Here is a 12,044-nt window from a genome sequence, read left to right on the forward strand (position 1 = left end):
CTTCTGAGAAAAGTAATTTTAGCTTCGCAGTATAAGGTGAAGAGACTTGGCCAGCCAGTGCCAAGGGTACGGGCAGTGCCAATCTTGGGTCAGGTCCTCTTCCCTAACCCTAACCCTTACCCTAACCCGTACCCTAATCCTAACCCTAACCCAAACGTAACCCGTACCCTAACCCTAACCCGTTGTCATACCCTAAACCGTACCCATGCCCTAACCGTAACCCTAACCTGTACCCTAACCCATACACTAACACTAACCCGTACCTCCACCCATCCTCCCTTTCCTGTCACGTGCCATCACCAGCTGGGCTCACCAGGCACCTCACATTCAGGAGGTGACCGCCTAAGGGCAGGGCTGGGCAGAGGTGCATCTTCCACTCCCCAAGCCGAGCCCAGCCTGGTCCTCAGGAATTCTGTTGGAAGATACATGGCGGGGACCCATGGACGTACAGCTGAGGGTGAGGTTAGAGTTCCGGGCGGGGGGAGGGGACCCTACCCTTGCAGAGCTCTCGGGTGATGGGAAACCCTGTCCCCAGACCACCTGCACCCACAGCTCCGAGTCTGAGCCCAGTATCCCGGGCCTTGGCTGAGATGTGCTTCCAGGGACTTGCAATTTGGTTTTACCAGCCTCCAATTAAATATTGGTTGCTCCATGCTATAGGACAGCATCTTTATTCCCAATTCAAAAGTGAAAAAAAAGGTGCTGAAATGGACTCGGGCTGAGCCTTCTAGCAGGTGGAAGGGCCAAGGTCGCTGGCTGAGGGCCAGCCGCCCATGAAGCTGGAGTGGTGGGGGGCTCAGGGCTGTGCGGGCAGTGAGGGGCAGGCCGCCACGTAAGCCCTGTTCACAGACAGGGGATCACTTTGCCGCAAGCCTCACAGCTGGCGGGTGGACGGAAGGGGCTCCAGCACTAGGGCCCGTGTGGGGTGGGGAGGCCCCTGTGAGCCTTGGGCTGCAGGTAGCCTGCCCCGCACCCAGAGGCCCCTCATCCTTGCTTAGGGCCCCAAGTTGCTGGCTTTCGTGGCCTGTTGGTCCTTTCACAGACATGCTAAGAACCAAATCCTGCAGTCAGAGGCCAGGCCATGGGACTCTCCAGGACTCTTGACCCAGGGAAGGGTCATCAGGACCAGCTCCACCTGCCACTTGCCACGAGCTCAGGGTCTGGAGAGGGACCCACACCCCGCTGTGTTCCCCGCTGGCCAGGAACTGTCCTCCACCCATCCTCCCAGAACTCAAGCAGCTCCTCCACTGGCCTGCAGGCTGGAGAGAACCTGAGTCCTTGGGAAGGGGCTTGGGGGGGTGGCCACGGCCTGCACCCAGTGCCTGTGCCCTACTTCCTGCTGAGCTCCCGGGCCCGGCAGGTGGCAGCCTCCACGGAGCTCATGGCCGCCGCCCGCAGCCCGCCCCTCTCCAGCGCGTGGAGCCCATAGATAGTGGTGCCGCCCGGCGTGCACACGTCAGTCCGCAGCTGAGCTGGGTGCTGCCCCTTCTGCAGAAGCATCTTGGCTGTGCCCTGGGGACAGTGGCATTGGGGTGACTCGGGGGAGGCCAGCAGCCCCTCCTCAGCTCAGCCCCACCCCCATCCCCACCGCCCCGTCTCAGCCCAGGCTGCTCAGGCCTGCCGTCTCCCTTCCCACAGCTCCCGGGAGGCACGCTGCCCCCTCCCCTTCCACACACTCCCCCAGGACCGGGCAGCAGGGTCTCACCAGCAGGGTCTGGGCGGCAATGCGGTGGGCCAGGCCACTGGGCATGCCCATCTTGATGGCTCCTTCAGCCAAGGCCTCCAAGAAGGCGCACACCTGTAGCAGCGGGGGCGGGGGACAAAACCAGCACTCCCCTGGACACAGAACCCAGCCTGGAAAAGGCTGGGGACCCTCAGGAACAAGGTCCGGCACGCCAGCCACCAGAGCCGAGGCCAGAGCCCAGGCGTCTGCCAAGGGGCTGGCCTCAAAGGCCCAGGAAGGCACAGATATGGGGTGGGCGGCGCACACGGGGAGCTGGGGACCCAGCCGGGGAGCCGTGGGGTCAGGGGCTGTCGGGGGGGCTCCACAAGGCCCCACTTTGCCGAGGGAGGGCCGGCCTGTGAGGGCAGGGGCTGGGGTGTGGGGACCAGACCACACTCACAAAGGCCACACCGCTGCCGCTGAGGCCAGTGTGGACGTCCACCTGGGCCTCGGGCACCTCCTCGCACTGCCCGCAGGCCTCCAGCAGGGTCCGCAGGAGCCCGGCCTCACCGCTCCCAGCATGGCGGCCCCGCGCCATCACCATGGCCCCCTCCTGGACCACGCAGGGCAGGTTGGGCGAGACCCGCAGCACTCGCGCCACCGGGGGCAGCAGCTGGCGGGAGAGAGGCTGCGATCAGGGCAGCTGTGGGATCCGGCTGCCGCGCAGGCACATGCCGGGCCAGCGCAGGCTCCCCGCTACTTCCCGGGCGTGGAGCCCTAACCCCAGGTGGGAGGAGCCCTAACCCCAGCCCCCTAGCTACCTGGCCGCCTGTGCAGGCCGGCTGAGAGGCTGTCTGCCCCCCAACCCACCCATCCTGGTTTCTGGAAGGGCTGGACCCAGGTTGCAACCGGTCTGGGATGGCAGGGGTGGGAGGCCAGCAGAGCCCACCCTGGGGTCAGAGCCTCAGCCCCCACTGCACCTCGACAGGCCATTCACCTCCTCCAGGGTGCTCAGGGAGACCCCGGCAGCCACGGACACCAAGATGTGCTCAGCGGTGACCACAGGAGCCACCTCCACCAGGACAGCCGGCAAGATGTGGGGCTTGGTGGCAAAGAAGACAAGGGAGCAGCTCTGCAGCACCTCCAGGTTGGAGTGGGTGGTCTGGCAGCCCAGGGCCTGCGGCAGGGTTGCCGGGACCAGGCCCACGTCAGCGGGCATGCTCCCAGACCACGGCCCTCCCTGCAACCCCACGGGCCCCCCATTGCAAACGGCCCCAAACCTAATGCCCATCATGCGCCCAGACCACCCGTTCTCGCTCAGGATCCAACCTCAGATGGCCCTGATGTCAGCACCTCCTCGAGCCCTCTGATCCCAGTGAGTGCCTGTGATATTCCTGCCCGTCCAGCATGCACATGCACACGCACACGCACACGCACACACACACCCCTTTACCCCACCCTGGCCCTCCACAACCTTGACTTTCCTTCTGGCCTTTGACCTCCCCTTCCCCAGCCCAGCCCAGCCCGTCTCAAAACTTTAGTTAAGTAAGCAGCACTTCCCTGGCCCCAAGGAGCCAAGAGCCATCTGAGCCCTGGGAAGCCTCCACTCAGAGGAGCTGCCCGGCTCACCCGGAAGCGGCAGAGGTTCCTGTCCGTCGGCGCGCTGGCCAGCACGTGCTGAGCTTCCACTTTTCCTGGAAGGAAAAGCAAAGGCGAGTAGGGGGTGTCAGTGAGGATGTGGCGCGGGAAGAAGCCAGCCTGGCGGCCCCTTACAGCAGGTCTCTGAGGCTCAGCCACACCTGGGCCACGCTGAGCCTCTCCAAAAAACCAGGTGCTTGGCGGGGCTGCTCCACTCGGCTGGGACCATGCGACCAGCTTCACTTGATTCTACTCAGCAGTCATCGCTGCCCACCTGCTGCTGCTGCTGAGTCCAGACGCCCTGCCGGACACAGGGGCCAGGAGCTTGCCTTGTCTCGTGAGGACACAGATCCCAGGGATCCCTGCCTCTGGGAACGGGAAGGCTGCGGAGGGGGTATGGTGGGTAGGGAGGCTGGGGTGGGGGATGAGCTTCCTCCGGAGGGGGGGCGCATCTGTACGGGGACATCCAAGCAGAAGCTCAGTGCCCGTTTGGCAGAAATCCTCTACAGATCAGATTTCTGTAAGGTCTAACAGGAAGGCAGAAGTGCACCCCACGGCCTGAAGAGACGGTGGCAGCACTGTGAGACTCTGTGCAGCCGGGGAGGCAGGTGATACTCCAGGTTTTACAGGTAAAACACCTGAGACTTGCAGTAAACTGTTTTCTGATGATTTTGACCTTTCTAGACCTTGACATGTGGCTGAAGGCAGAAAACCAGTCCATATCTACATATAAAGGTTTCTAAATACTGTGGAGTATGATTAGGACAGCATCTCCGTCCCTGCTATAAGTGGTGCTCGACCGAGGATGATTTTGCCCCCCACCCCTCGCTGGGGACATTGACAGTGTCTGGAGACATTTTGGCTGTCAAAACTGGGGGTGTCACTGACATCTAGTGGGGAGAAGCCAGGCAAGGGGCTAAACAGACTACAATGTGAAGAATGGAGAATGATGTGGCCCCAAATGTGCACAGTGCCGGACACCAGGGGTGCAGCCGGCGAACAAACAGAAAGAAGAGTCGGAGGCTCAGAGCGGTCAGGCAGCTCGACCGAGGCACGAGGTTAGGAAGTCGGCAGGAGATCCCGCGCTCTAAGCTAGGGCTGTCCAAGAGAAGTATCGCTCGAGCCACACACGTAACTTTACATTTTCTAGTAGTCTCATTAAACAAGTAGGAAGAAACGGGTGAATTGCAGTACATTTTATTTAACTCAGTGTAGCCAAAATGTTACCCTTCCAACACCTAATCAATACTAAAAGTTACTAAGATACGTTATTTTTTGTTGGGATGCTAAATCTTCCAAATTCGGCGTATATTTTATTCTGTGCACTCCCAGCTCATCTCAACTGGGACGTGGGGACGGCCGGCGCTGAGCCTCTCCACCACATCCCCTTCAGCCGCGCTCCCAGAGGAAGCAGAGACCGGAGGGACAGGGTCCGCGTGCCGCCCTGGCCCACGCCCGCCGGCCAGCTCCACCCTGGGGCCCCTGCGCGGAGGGCCCCGTGCTGCCCGGGGCTCCGCGGGGCAGGTGAGCTACGGAGAGGTAAGCCCGTCCCTCCCACACAGGCCGGTGTCGGACGCCCGCTAGCCCGCGGGCCCGGGACCCCACGCGCCCCACCTGCTTGGATGAGGCCCTGCGCGATGGCCTCCGCCATGCGGCCCGCGCCCACGAAGCCCACGCGCCTCGGGTCAGACTCCGCCGCCATCGCCGCCGCCATGTCGCCACCGCGCCGCGCCCCGCCCGCGCCCTCAGCGCCGCCAATGGGCTACACCGCCCAACACCTGCCCTCGTCCATTGGCTGCCGAGACCTCACGCTCCGGCCCCTCCCGCGGGCTCCACGCTCTATCGATCGCTACCAACTGGTCCCGCCCCTTCGCAGCTCATTGGCCGGAGAGATCTAGGGCGAGGAGGGGCGGGCCACGGCGCGGGGCGCCGGGCGGGCGGCCAGAATACTGTACTGGGGTCTGTCCCGATGTGTGAAATTTCCCAAAGGGCAACTTGAGCTGGTCATTTAAAGGCGAAGGTTAGGAAAGGGTGGGGGCTCCTCTGGTCTTGTCCCAGAGGTGGGTGCCTCAGGCCTGTTTCTCTGGGTGGGAACAGAGTGCTCTTGGAGCCTGCAGTGGACTTGGGTGTGGAGGACAGGGTTGCCTGGTCAGGGCTTGTGGTCAGCTCTTCCCCAAGCCGCAGTGGGTCCGGGTGACAGCATAAAATTGGCACAGCCAGTGAAATGTGGGAGCCGGGGTCTGCTTTTCTGTTAAAGGAGGTCCTCAGGCCAGCCTGGATTCTCGTTTCTGAGGGCCTCTCAGGGAGCTGCGGGGGAGACCTTCGTGAGGCCTAGGTCCCCAGCGGAGACCTGGCCCCTCTTGCTGGTCCTGTGGGAGATGGAGTGCTTGGCCAGGGCCAGGGACCACCTTAGAGACTGAGAGGGGGAGGGTGGGTGTGGGCTGTGCTTGTAATTTTTGATTGACATGGGAAAAATAAGGCTGAAAAACTAAAACTGCAGGGTTTTTTTTCTTTCTTTTTTTTTTTTGTGATACGCGGGCCTCTCACTGTTGTGGCCTCCCCCGTTGCAGAACACAGGCTCCGGACGCGCAGGCCCAGCAGCCATGGCTCACGAGCCCAGCCGCTCCGCGGCATGTGGGATCTTCCCGGACCGGGGCACGAATCCGTGTCCCCTGCATCGGCAGGCGGACTCTCAACCACTGCGCCACCAGGGAAGCCCTAAAACTGCAGTTTTTAAGACTGAATTTTAAAGATGTTATTTTCTTTAAACCCTACTTTGACACGTTCTAAGCTCCTCAACAATGAGATCCCTTCATGCCTTCAACGCTGCCCCTTCAGTGTGGGGGCCCTGCTCTGGGCTGGGAACAAAGGCCACACAGCAGTGGCCCCTACCCCGCAGACCTGCATTCTGGCTGGAGAGACAGCCTGTCTACGATAAACACATGCACCCCATAACCCAAGGGACAAGTCAGCACACACAACCACTACTTGTGTCCGGCCAGGCATGTCCAGGCCTCTCTGCCCTGCGCTGGGCCTCCTTCCCCCCGTTCTCACTTGGCTGATCCAAGCTCCAACTCAGGGACCACCCCTCCCCCTCTCCCGGAACGCCCACGGGGGCAGACCCTTCACATTCACAAAGGGCTGGCACCCAGGGAATACAGCGTGAAGGGCTGACCAGGTCCTGGAGCTCCAAGCCCTGGGGGGTGTGGCGGGGGAGGTGTTTCCAGAGAAGCAAGCAGGTGGGATGGGCCTCAGAGAGGAAGAACCCCATCAGCAGAGACCTAAAAGGTGGGGAGGCACTGACGTGAGAGGGGCAGGACTGGCCCCTGGAGAGGCCCGTGGGCGGGGGTGGTGGTAACAAACGCAGTGAGGGATCAGCTGGACACGGGGACAGGGGTTGGGACTTGCGTGCCTGGCACAGGGAAGGCAGCCCACAGCGCCTGAATGAACAAAGGAAGTAAGGAACGTGGCAGGCGCACCTGGGGCCAGAAGAAAGCTGGGAGTCACTGGTGTGAAGACAGCAAAGGGTACCCCAGGGGAGAGAGGACCCGAGAAGAGGTGGGCCCCGGAGCCAGGGAAGGTGCCTGGGTCCTGGGGGAAGCACACCCAGCACTGACTGGCTAGGCGGGGGCCAGTGGGTCAACCGGTCCAGACTTTCCTGTCGAGGATGGGAGGCCTGTGCCGCTCACCTCCGTGCCCACCAGGCCCACTCTTGCATGACACCTGCTGCTGCCCACGGGAGAAGGGCAGGCCAAGCCCCAGCACCCAAGCTGCCACCTGAGGGCTAGGGAGATGAGGGGCCAGGTCTGAACTGGCCAATCGCCACTGCTCTCCTCAGATCCATCTGTGTGCCCGCTCAGCCTGTCCAAATCCAGACCCAGCCTCTTTCCCCAAAGTCCTGGGGATGAGGGTGGGTAAGCCTGGGGAGTGCAGGTTACCCAGGCCTGCACCCGGCTGTGCGTGGAGAGGCTCGGCTCTGGCCGCAGCCGGTGGGGACTGCCGCAGGCGCCTGCCCTCTGTCCCCGCCGGCTGACAGTCCAGCCTCTCCTGACACCTGCCCGCACACCACCTGTCCGTGCCTCTGGCCACCGCTGCCCTTCCACCCCAGGGACAGCTGGCCACTGTGGCCCAGCAGCTCTTGGGGGGGGGCTGGCCAGGCTCAGGAGGCAGTGCCGGGGGCGGGGGAGACGGGGGCGCTGGTACAGAGCTGCCGGGGCCAGGCCTGTGGAAATGCACTTTATTGGCTCCCAGGGATCCTAAGTGTACATGCTCTGCGACTGGCGTCGGGGAGCAGGGTGCCAGGCCTGGCCAGGCCTTGGCTTCCCTGAGGACGGTGTGAACGGTGGCCTCACCGGACAGTCAGCCAGGCCTGCCCCGGCAGAGGGCGTGGGGCAGGGGCCCGCCGCCACGAGGGCAGTTCTGAGTGGTCACGCTGGGCTCTGCTGGCCGAGCGCCGGGGACAGGGCGGCACCCGCTCCCGCCGCGCCGCACGCTTCACTTCCGGGCCTGCTCGTAGTTGTCAGTGAACCAGGCGCAGGTCTCCTGCACGGCTGCAGAGGCGGCGGGTGAGGGCCAGGGACGTAAGGCAGTCACCCCCGTGTCCTGCCTCCGCGGTGAGGCCATGGAGGCCAAAGCTGCAGGGCGTCCACCCCCAACTGGCAGTAGGGAAGCTGAGGCCTGGGGAGGGGCGGTGGTGGCCCAACGCCAAGGAGGGGCCGGGTGGTCCCGAGGGATGGGGTGGGAGGGCTCACCCTGCTTGAAGGGCGTGAACCGGAAGTCGGGCAGGTAGGCCCGCAGCTTGCCATTACTGGCCGTCTTCTTAAACTGCCCGTCCGACTTGGTTGTATCAAACTAGGCACCTGGTCAAGGGCACAGCAGAAGGGGCAGCCCACCCCCCCCACCAGCCTGCCCTTGAACCTTGTCTAGCCTTCCCAGGGGGAGCCCCAGGAGAGAGCAGCAGACACCCTCAACCCCCGGCTGCCAGGGTGAGTGCCATGGGTGCGTCAGACCCACAGCCTCCTGCAGGGAGGCCCACAGTCTCCTGCCTAGAACCAAAGGATACGGTGACCTCCCCATGGAAGTCCATGGCCTCCACCACGGCCTCGGCCACCTCCTGGATGGACACCTCATCCTCCTCGCCTACTGTGGGGACCGAAGGGCCAACGGCCAGGTCAGGCCTCCTCTGCCTGGACCCGCTGCCGCCCAGCCCCACGGATGTTCCCGCTGCCCTGCTCAGCGGCTCTCAGGACAGGCGGGTGTCCTGCCCCGCTGCAATGGGGGTGGGGCTGCAGGGCACCCACCTGACAGGATGATGGGCTCCACCTCATCGTACTCCCGCAGGACCCAGATAAAGAGCCGGGCCAGGTCCTGGAGGTCAAACAGCCAGGGTCAAAGGCCACAAATTATGGCCAAATGGGCCCAGGTCACCTCTCCCAAGTGCTCCTGCTCGGCGGGGTGCAGCCCAGGTTTGGCTGGGGCCCGGGTTACCCCCCTTTGGGCAGTGCCTGGCCAGCTCAGCCCCAAGTCCTTTCTCCTGATGAGCTCAGAGCTGTACCCAGCAACTTCCCTAGGGACAGGAACGTACACGGACCTAGCGAGGATCAGGAACTGCTCCCCTGGGGGCTCAGCCTGGACACCCGGCCCTTCCTAGGCTCCCTCCTGCCTCCCCACAGCCAGCACGGCGGCTCCGGGAGACGTTCTGGTGAACAGCTGTGCCCCTCGCGGCACCAACCAGTGAGTAGATGAACTGCCTCCGAGGCTTCCCGGTGCCCCACACTGTCAAGGCTGAGCCGCGACCTGCAGGTTGGGGAGGGCAGGTGTCAGAGGGGATGTGCCAGCGCCGCCCCTCCTCCCCGCTGTGCCCCAGGGGCCCCGTCAGGCAGGCAGCCAGCTGGGCAATGGGTGGCGGTCACTCACTCTTGGCCAGGTGAGCCTTGTGGATGAGGCCAGGCAGCACATGGCCGTCCTCGATGCTGAAGTTGTCATGGGGCCCAAAGACGTTGGTGGGGATGACAGCGGTGAAGGTGCAGCCGTGCTGCTGGAAGTAGGCCCTGCGGGGGCACAGCATCCCCTCTGGCCCTCATCCTCGGATCCCAGGCGAGCCCCACCCCGGCCGAGGCTAGCGAGGAGGGGGGCCGAGATCTGGGAGCCCTGCCGGGGCGGCCCCCTGGGCCCACCCACCACAGGGCATCTGGGCCCCTTCCCCATTCTCGGCTGGTTTCGGCCTGGCACGCGCGGGAAGAGGACCTGTTCTGCACATCGATCATCCTCTTGGCGTAAGAATAGCCGAAATTGCTGCTGTGCGGGGGTCCGTTGTGAATCTGGGGGAGCACAGGAGCCGCTGCTTCTCAGCCCTGCCCCCAGGCCAGGCCCCGCCCCAGCCCCGCCCCTCACCATGGTCTCATCGATAGGGTAGCTGGTCTTGTCGGGGAAGATGCAGGTAGACAGGCAGGAGACCACCTTTCGCGCCCCCACCTCGAAGGCCGAGTGCAGCACGTTGTCGTTGATGTGTATGTTTTTCCTCTGAGGGGGCAGGGCGGGGTGAGGCCCCAGGCAGGATCCCAGCCCTCACCTGCCCCTCCAGGGACAGAAGTGTGGACACACCCTGGCAGGCAGTGCCCGAGCCAGCTGTTCTCCCAGCTCCCAGGACCCACGGTCCAGAAGCCACGCCCCCTCCCAGCCCGTCAGTCCCACCCCCAGGGCTGTAGGAGGATCCAGGCCTGCCTACCCTGAGGCTGGGGGAGGGCCCTGAGGAGAGGCCACAGCCCTAAGCTCAGGGCCGAGCCTGCCCACAGGGGCTGCTGAGGGCTAGGCAGGAGCCCAGGCGGCCCAACCTGGCCCCGCGGCAGGGCAGGAAGAAGCGGCGCCTCCACTGCCGCACCCCCAGGAGCTCACCCGGCTCTACGGCTCAGGAGCAGTGAAGCCTTGGCTGGCCCCACCCCTCCCCCGGCCCCTTCCGGGGACTTGAGCTGGGCATTTGGGTGGTCTGGGGAGAGGGGGTAGCCAAGCAGCCTGCTGGGAAGGCTGTCACTGGGACGAGGAGGGCCCTGTGGCGACAGGGGCCCCCAGGGAAAACCTGGTCTGAGCTTCTGCCGCCCCAGGCCCGATGCAGGGCCAAACCAGGCCAAGGCCAATTGTAGAGATGATGGGGCCGGCCCTCAGAGGCCCGGCCAGGCAGGGGCAGGGCTGTGGGCGAGCCCAGCTCTCCTCCTGCCCCCACCCCACATGTGAAATCCCTCAGGGCACATGCTGCAGGCCCAGAGCCCAGCTCACACACCTCTGCACCCCTGAGCGCACCGTGGGCCTGGCTCAGTGCAGCTGGACCTCCTGGGAACAGGAGGGTCTGAAGGCCCAGTGGGGCAGGAACCAGCGGGGGTCACACGGCAAACACTGGCTTGTCTCAGCTCCTCCACCCCCCAGGTTAGCTCTGAGGCTTTTCCTATTGGGCCAAACACCCCCAGGCCCACCTGCGTGCGCCTCTACCTACACAGCAAGTGTGGGTCACTGGAGGCCCCTCAGGGACTTCCTGGGGCCGGAACATGAGCTTGAGAAGTTGGCCAGGAAGTTCCCAGAATCTGGGGTCCTGGCTCCCACTGCTCACTGGGGCCCCCTCACTTACCCAGAAGTCCAAATTGTATTTGATATTCCGGAACAGGCCCCCCACCATTGCAGCAAGGTGGATGACATGTGTGGGCCGGACTTTTTCAAACAGCGCTCGGGTCTGTGCAGCATCCCTGAGGGGGAGCCGGGCCATCAGGAGCTGCTTGGAGGCCCAAGGGAACCAGCACCCTGGCTCAAAGCACTGGGGGCAGGAGCCAGGCAGGGCCGAAGGCGGGAGGGTCAGGCCCTGGCTGGTATGAGGGTGCGGGCTTACAGGAAGAGATGGGAGGAAGTTTGCCCACGAGCAAAACTGCACACACCCAGGCCAGGCCAGCCACCTGGCAGGGACGGGCCAGACATGAGGCTGCCAGGCCCAGGAACAGGCCTGGCCCAGAGCTCTTGGTCTGGAGAGGGCATGGTGGGGCTGCTCCAGGGATGAGCCCACTCACGTAAGATCAGCATCCTTGGAAGAAACAAACACCCAGTCCTCTCCGGGCAGCCTGGCCCCATCTGCTACCACCTTCTGGATGGCTCTGCCCACCAGCCCAGAGCCCCCAGTCACTAGGATCCGCATGGACCCCTGGGGCTCACCCATGTTGGCTGCACCTGCAGGGCCAAACGGTGTGAGGCTGAGGCCATGACGCTCCCACGCAACAAAACCCCACTCCCCTGAGATGCCCCAGCCTAGGGTCACTGCCCTTAGCTCTGGGCCCCACTGTGATTTCCAAGGGCTGGCCTAGGGCAACGGGCACAGTATAAGGTCAGCAGGGCAGGGAGACTGCCCACTGGGGACCAGACAGACCCATCTAGCCTGAGTCATCCCCTCCTCTCAGCCCTGTTCCCCAGGAAGCGCTCTGTCTAGAGTTGCACAGGGGCCCTAGGGCTACCATCCAGGTGGGAGAGCCAGGCTCTGCCCTGCAGGCCCAACCCTGACCCCCACTGGGCCAAGAAAGGGAACATTCGGCTCCCCTCTGTCTGACAAGAGGGGAGGCAGCCAACCTTGGGGCTGGCGGCTCCTGGCCCAGGTCGTTTGGGCTGCTGCCAGCCAAAGTCCATATGCTACAGACGGGGAAGGGGCGGCGCCTCTGTATGCAGCCCGGTGCCCACCAGCGGCCAGCTGGTCCCAGCTAGCCTTCGAGAGCCT

General features: G+C 63.9%; 2 protein-coding genes across 2 annotated transcripts; both read right to left on the bottom strand.

Annotated features, from left to right (window-relative positions):
- Positions 1-655: 655 nt before the first annotated feature.
- Positions 656-5,033, bottom strand: PYCR3 (pyrroline-5-carboxylate reductase 3). Its single transcript, XM_079722460.1, has 6 exons — positions 4,916-5,033; positions 3,293-3,357; positions 2,661-2,840; positions 2,124-2,336; positions 1,706-1,798; positions 656-1,512 (listed from the first exon to the last, which is right to left on the bottom strand). Exons 1-6 carry the CDS (start codon positions 5,013-5,015, stop codon positions 1,330-1,332), a joined length of 834 nt encoding a protein of 277 aa, XP_079578586.1. The 5' UTR covers positions 5,016-5,033; the 3' UTR covers positions 656-1,329.
- A 2,491-nt stretch (positions 5,034-7,524) lies between these two features.
- GFUS (GDP-L-fucose synthase) lies at positions 7,525-11,504 on the bottom strand. The gene is made up of 10 exons (XM_079722561.1): positions 11,350-11,504; positions 10,920-11,034; positions 9,695-9,823; positions 9,548-9,621; positions 9,218-9,351; positions 9,033-9,097; positions 8,602-8,668; positions 8,364-8,443; positions 8,053-8,152; positions 7,525-7,851 (listed from the first exon to the last, which is right to left on the bottom strand). Exons 1-10 carry the CDS (start codon positions 11,493-11,495, stop codon positions 7,796-7,798), a joined length of 966 nt encoding a protein of 321 aa, XP_079578687.1. The 5' UTR covers positions 11,496-11,504; the 3' UTR covers positions 7,525-7,795.
- Between the last annotated feature and the right edge of the window lie 540 nt (positions 11,505-12,044).

Source organism: Hyperoodon ampullatus, assembly GCF_949752795.1.
Source record: "Hyperoodon ampullatus genome assembly, chromosome: 17".
Classification (NCBI taxonomy): Eukaryota; Metazoa; Chordata; class Mammalia; order Artiodactyla; family Ziphiidae; genus Hyperoodon; species Hyperoodon ampullatus.

Bases quoted from the DNA above. Each gene is read 5' to 3' on its own strand.
- PYCR3 (XM_079722460.1), bottom strand. From the start codon at position 5,015: ATGGCGGCGGCGATGGCGGCGGAGTCTGACCCGAGGCGCGTGGGCTTC. The intron at 2,841-3,292 runs GTGAGCCGGGCA...ACCCTGCCGCAG, and splicing joins GGAACCTCTGCCGCTTCCGG to GCCCTGGGCTGCCAGACCAC. The intron at 1,513-1,705 runs GTGAGACCCTGC...CACTGTCCCCAG, and splicing joins TTGCCGCCCAGACCCTGCTG to GGCACAGCCAAGATGCTTCT.
- GFUS (XM_079722561.1), bottom strand. From the start codon at position 11,495: ATGGGTGAGCCCCAGGGGTCCATGCGGATCCTAGTGACTGGGGGCTCT. The intron at 11,035-11,349 runs GTGAGTGGGCTC...GCTCCCCCTCAG, and splicing joins TCCAAGGATGCTGATCTTAC to GGATGCTGCACAGACCCGAG. The intron at 7,852-8,052 runs GTGAGCCCTCCC...CCGCCTCTGCAG, and splicing joins GTTCACGCCCTTCAAGCAGG to CCGTGCAGGAGACCTGCGCC.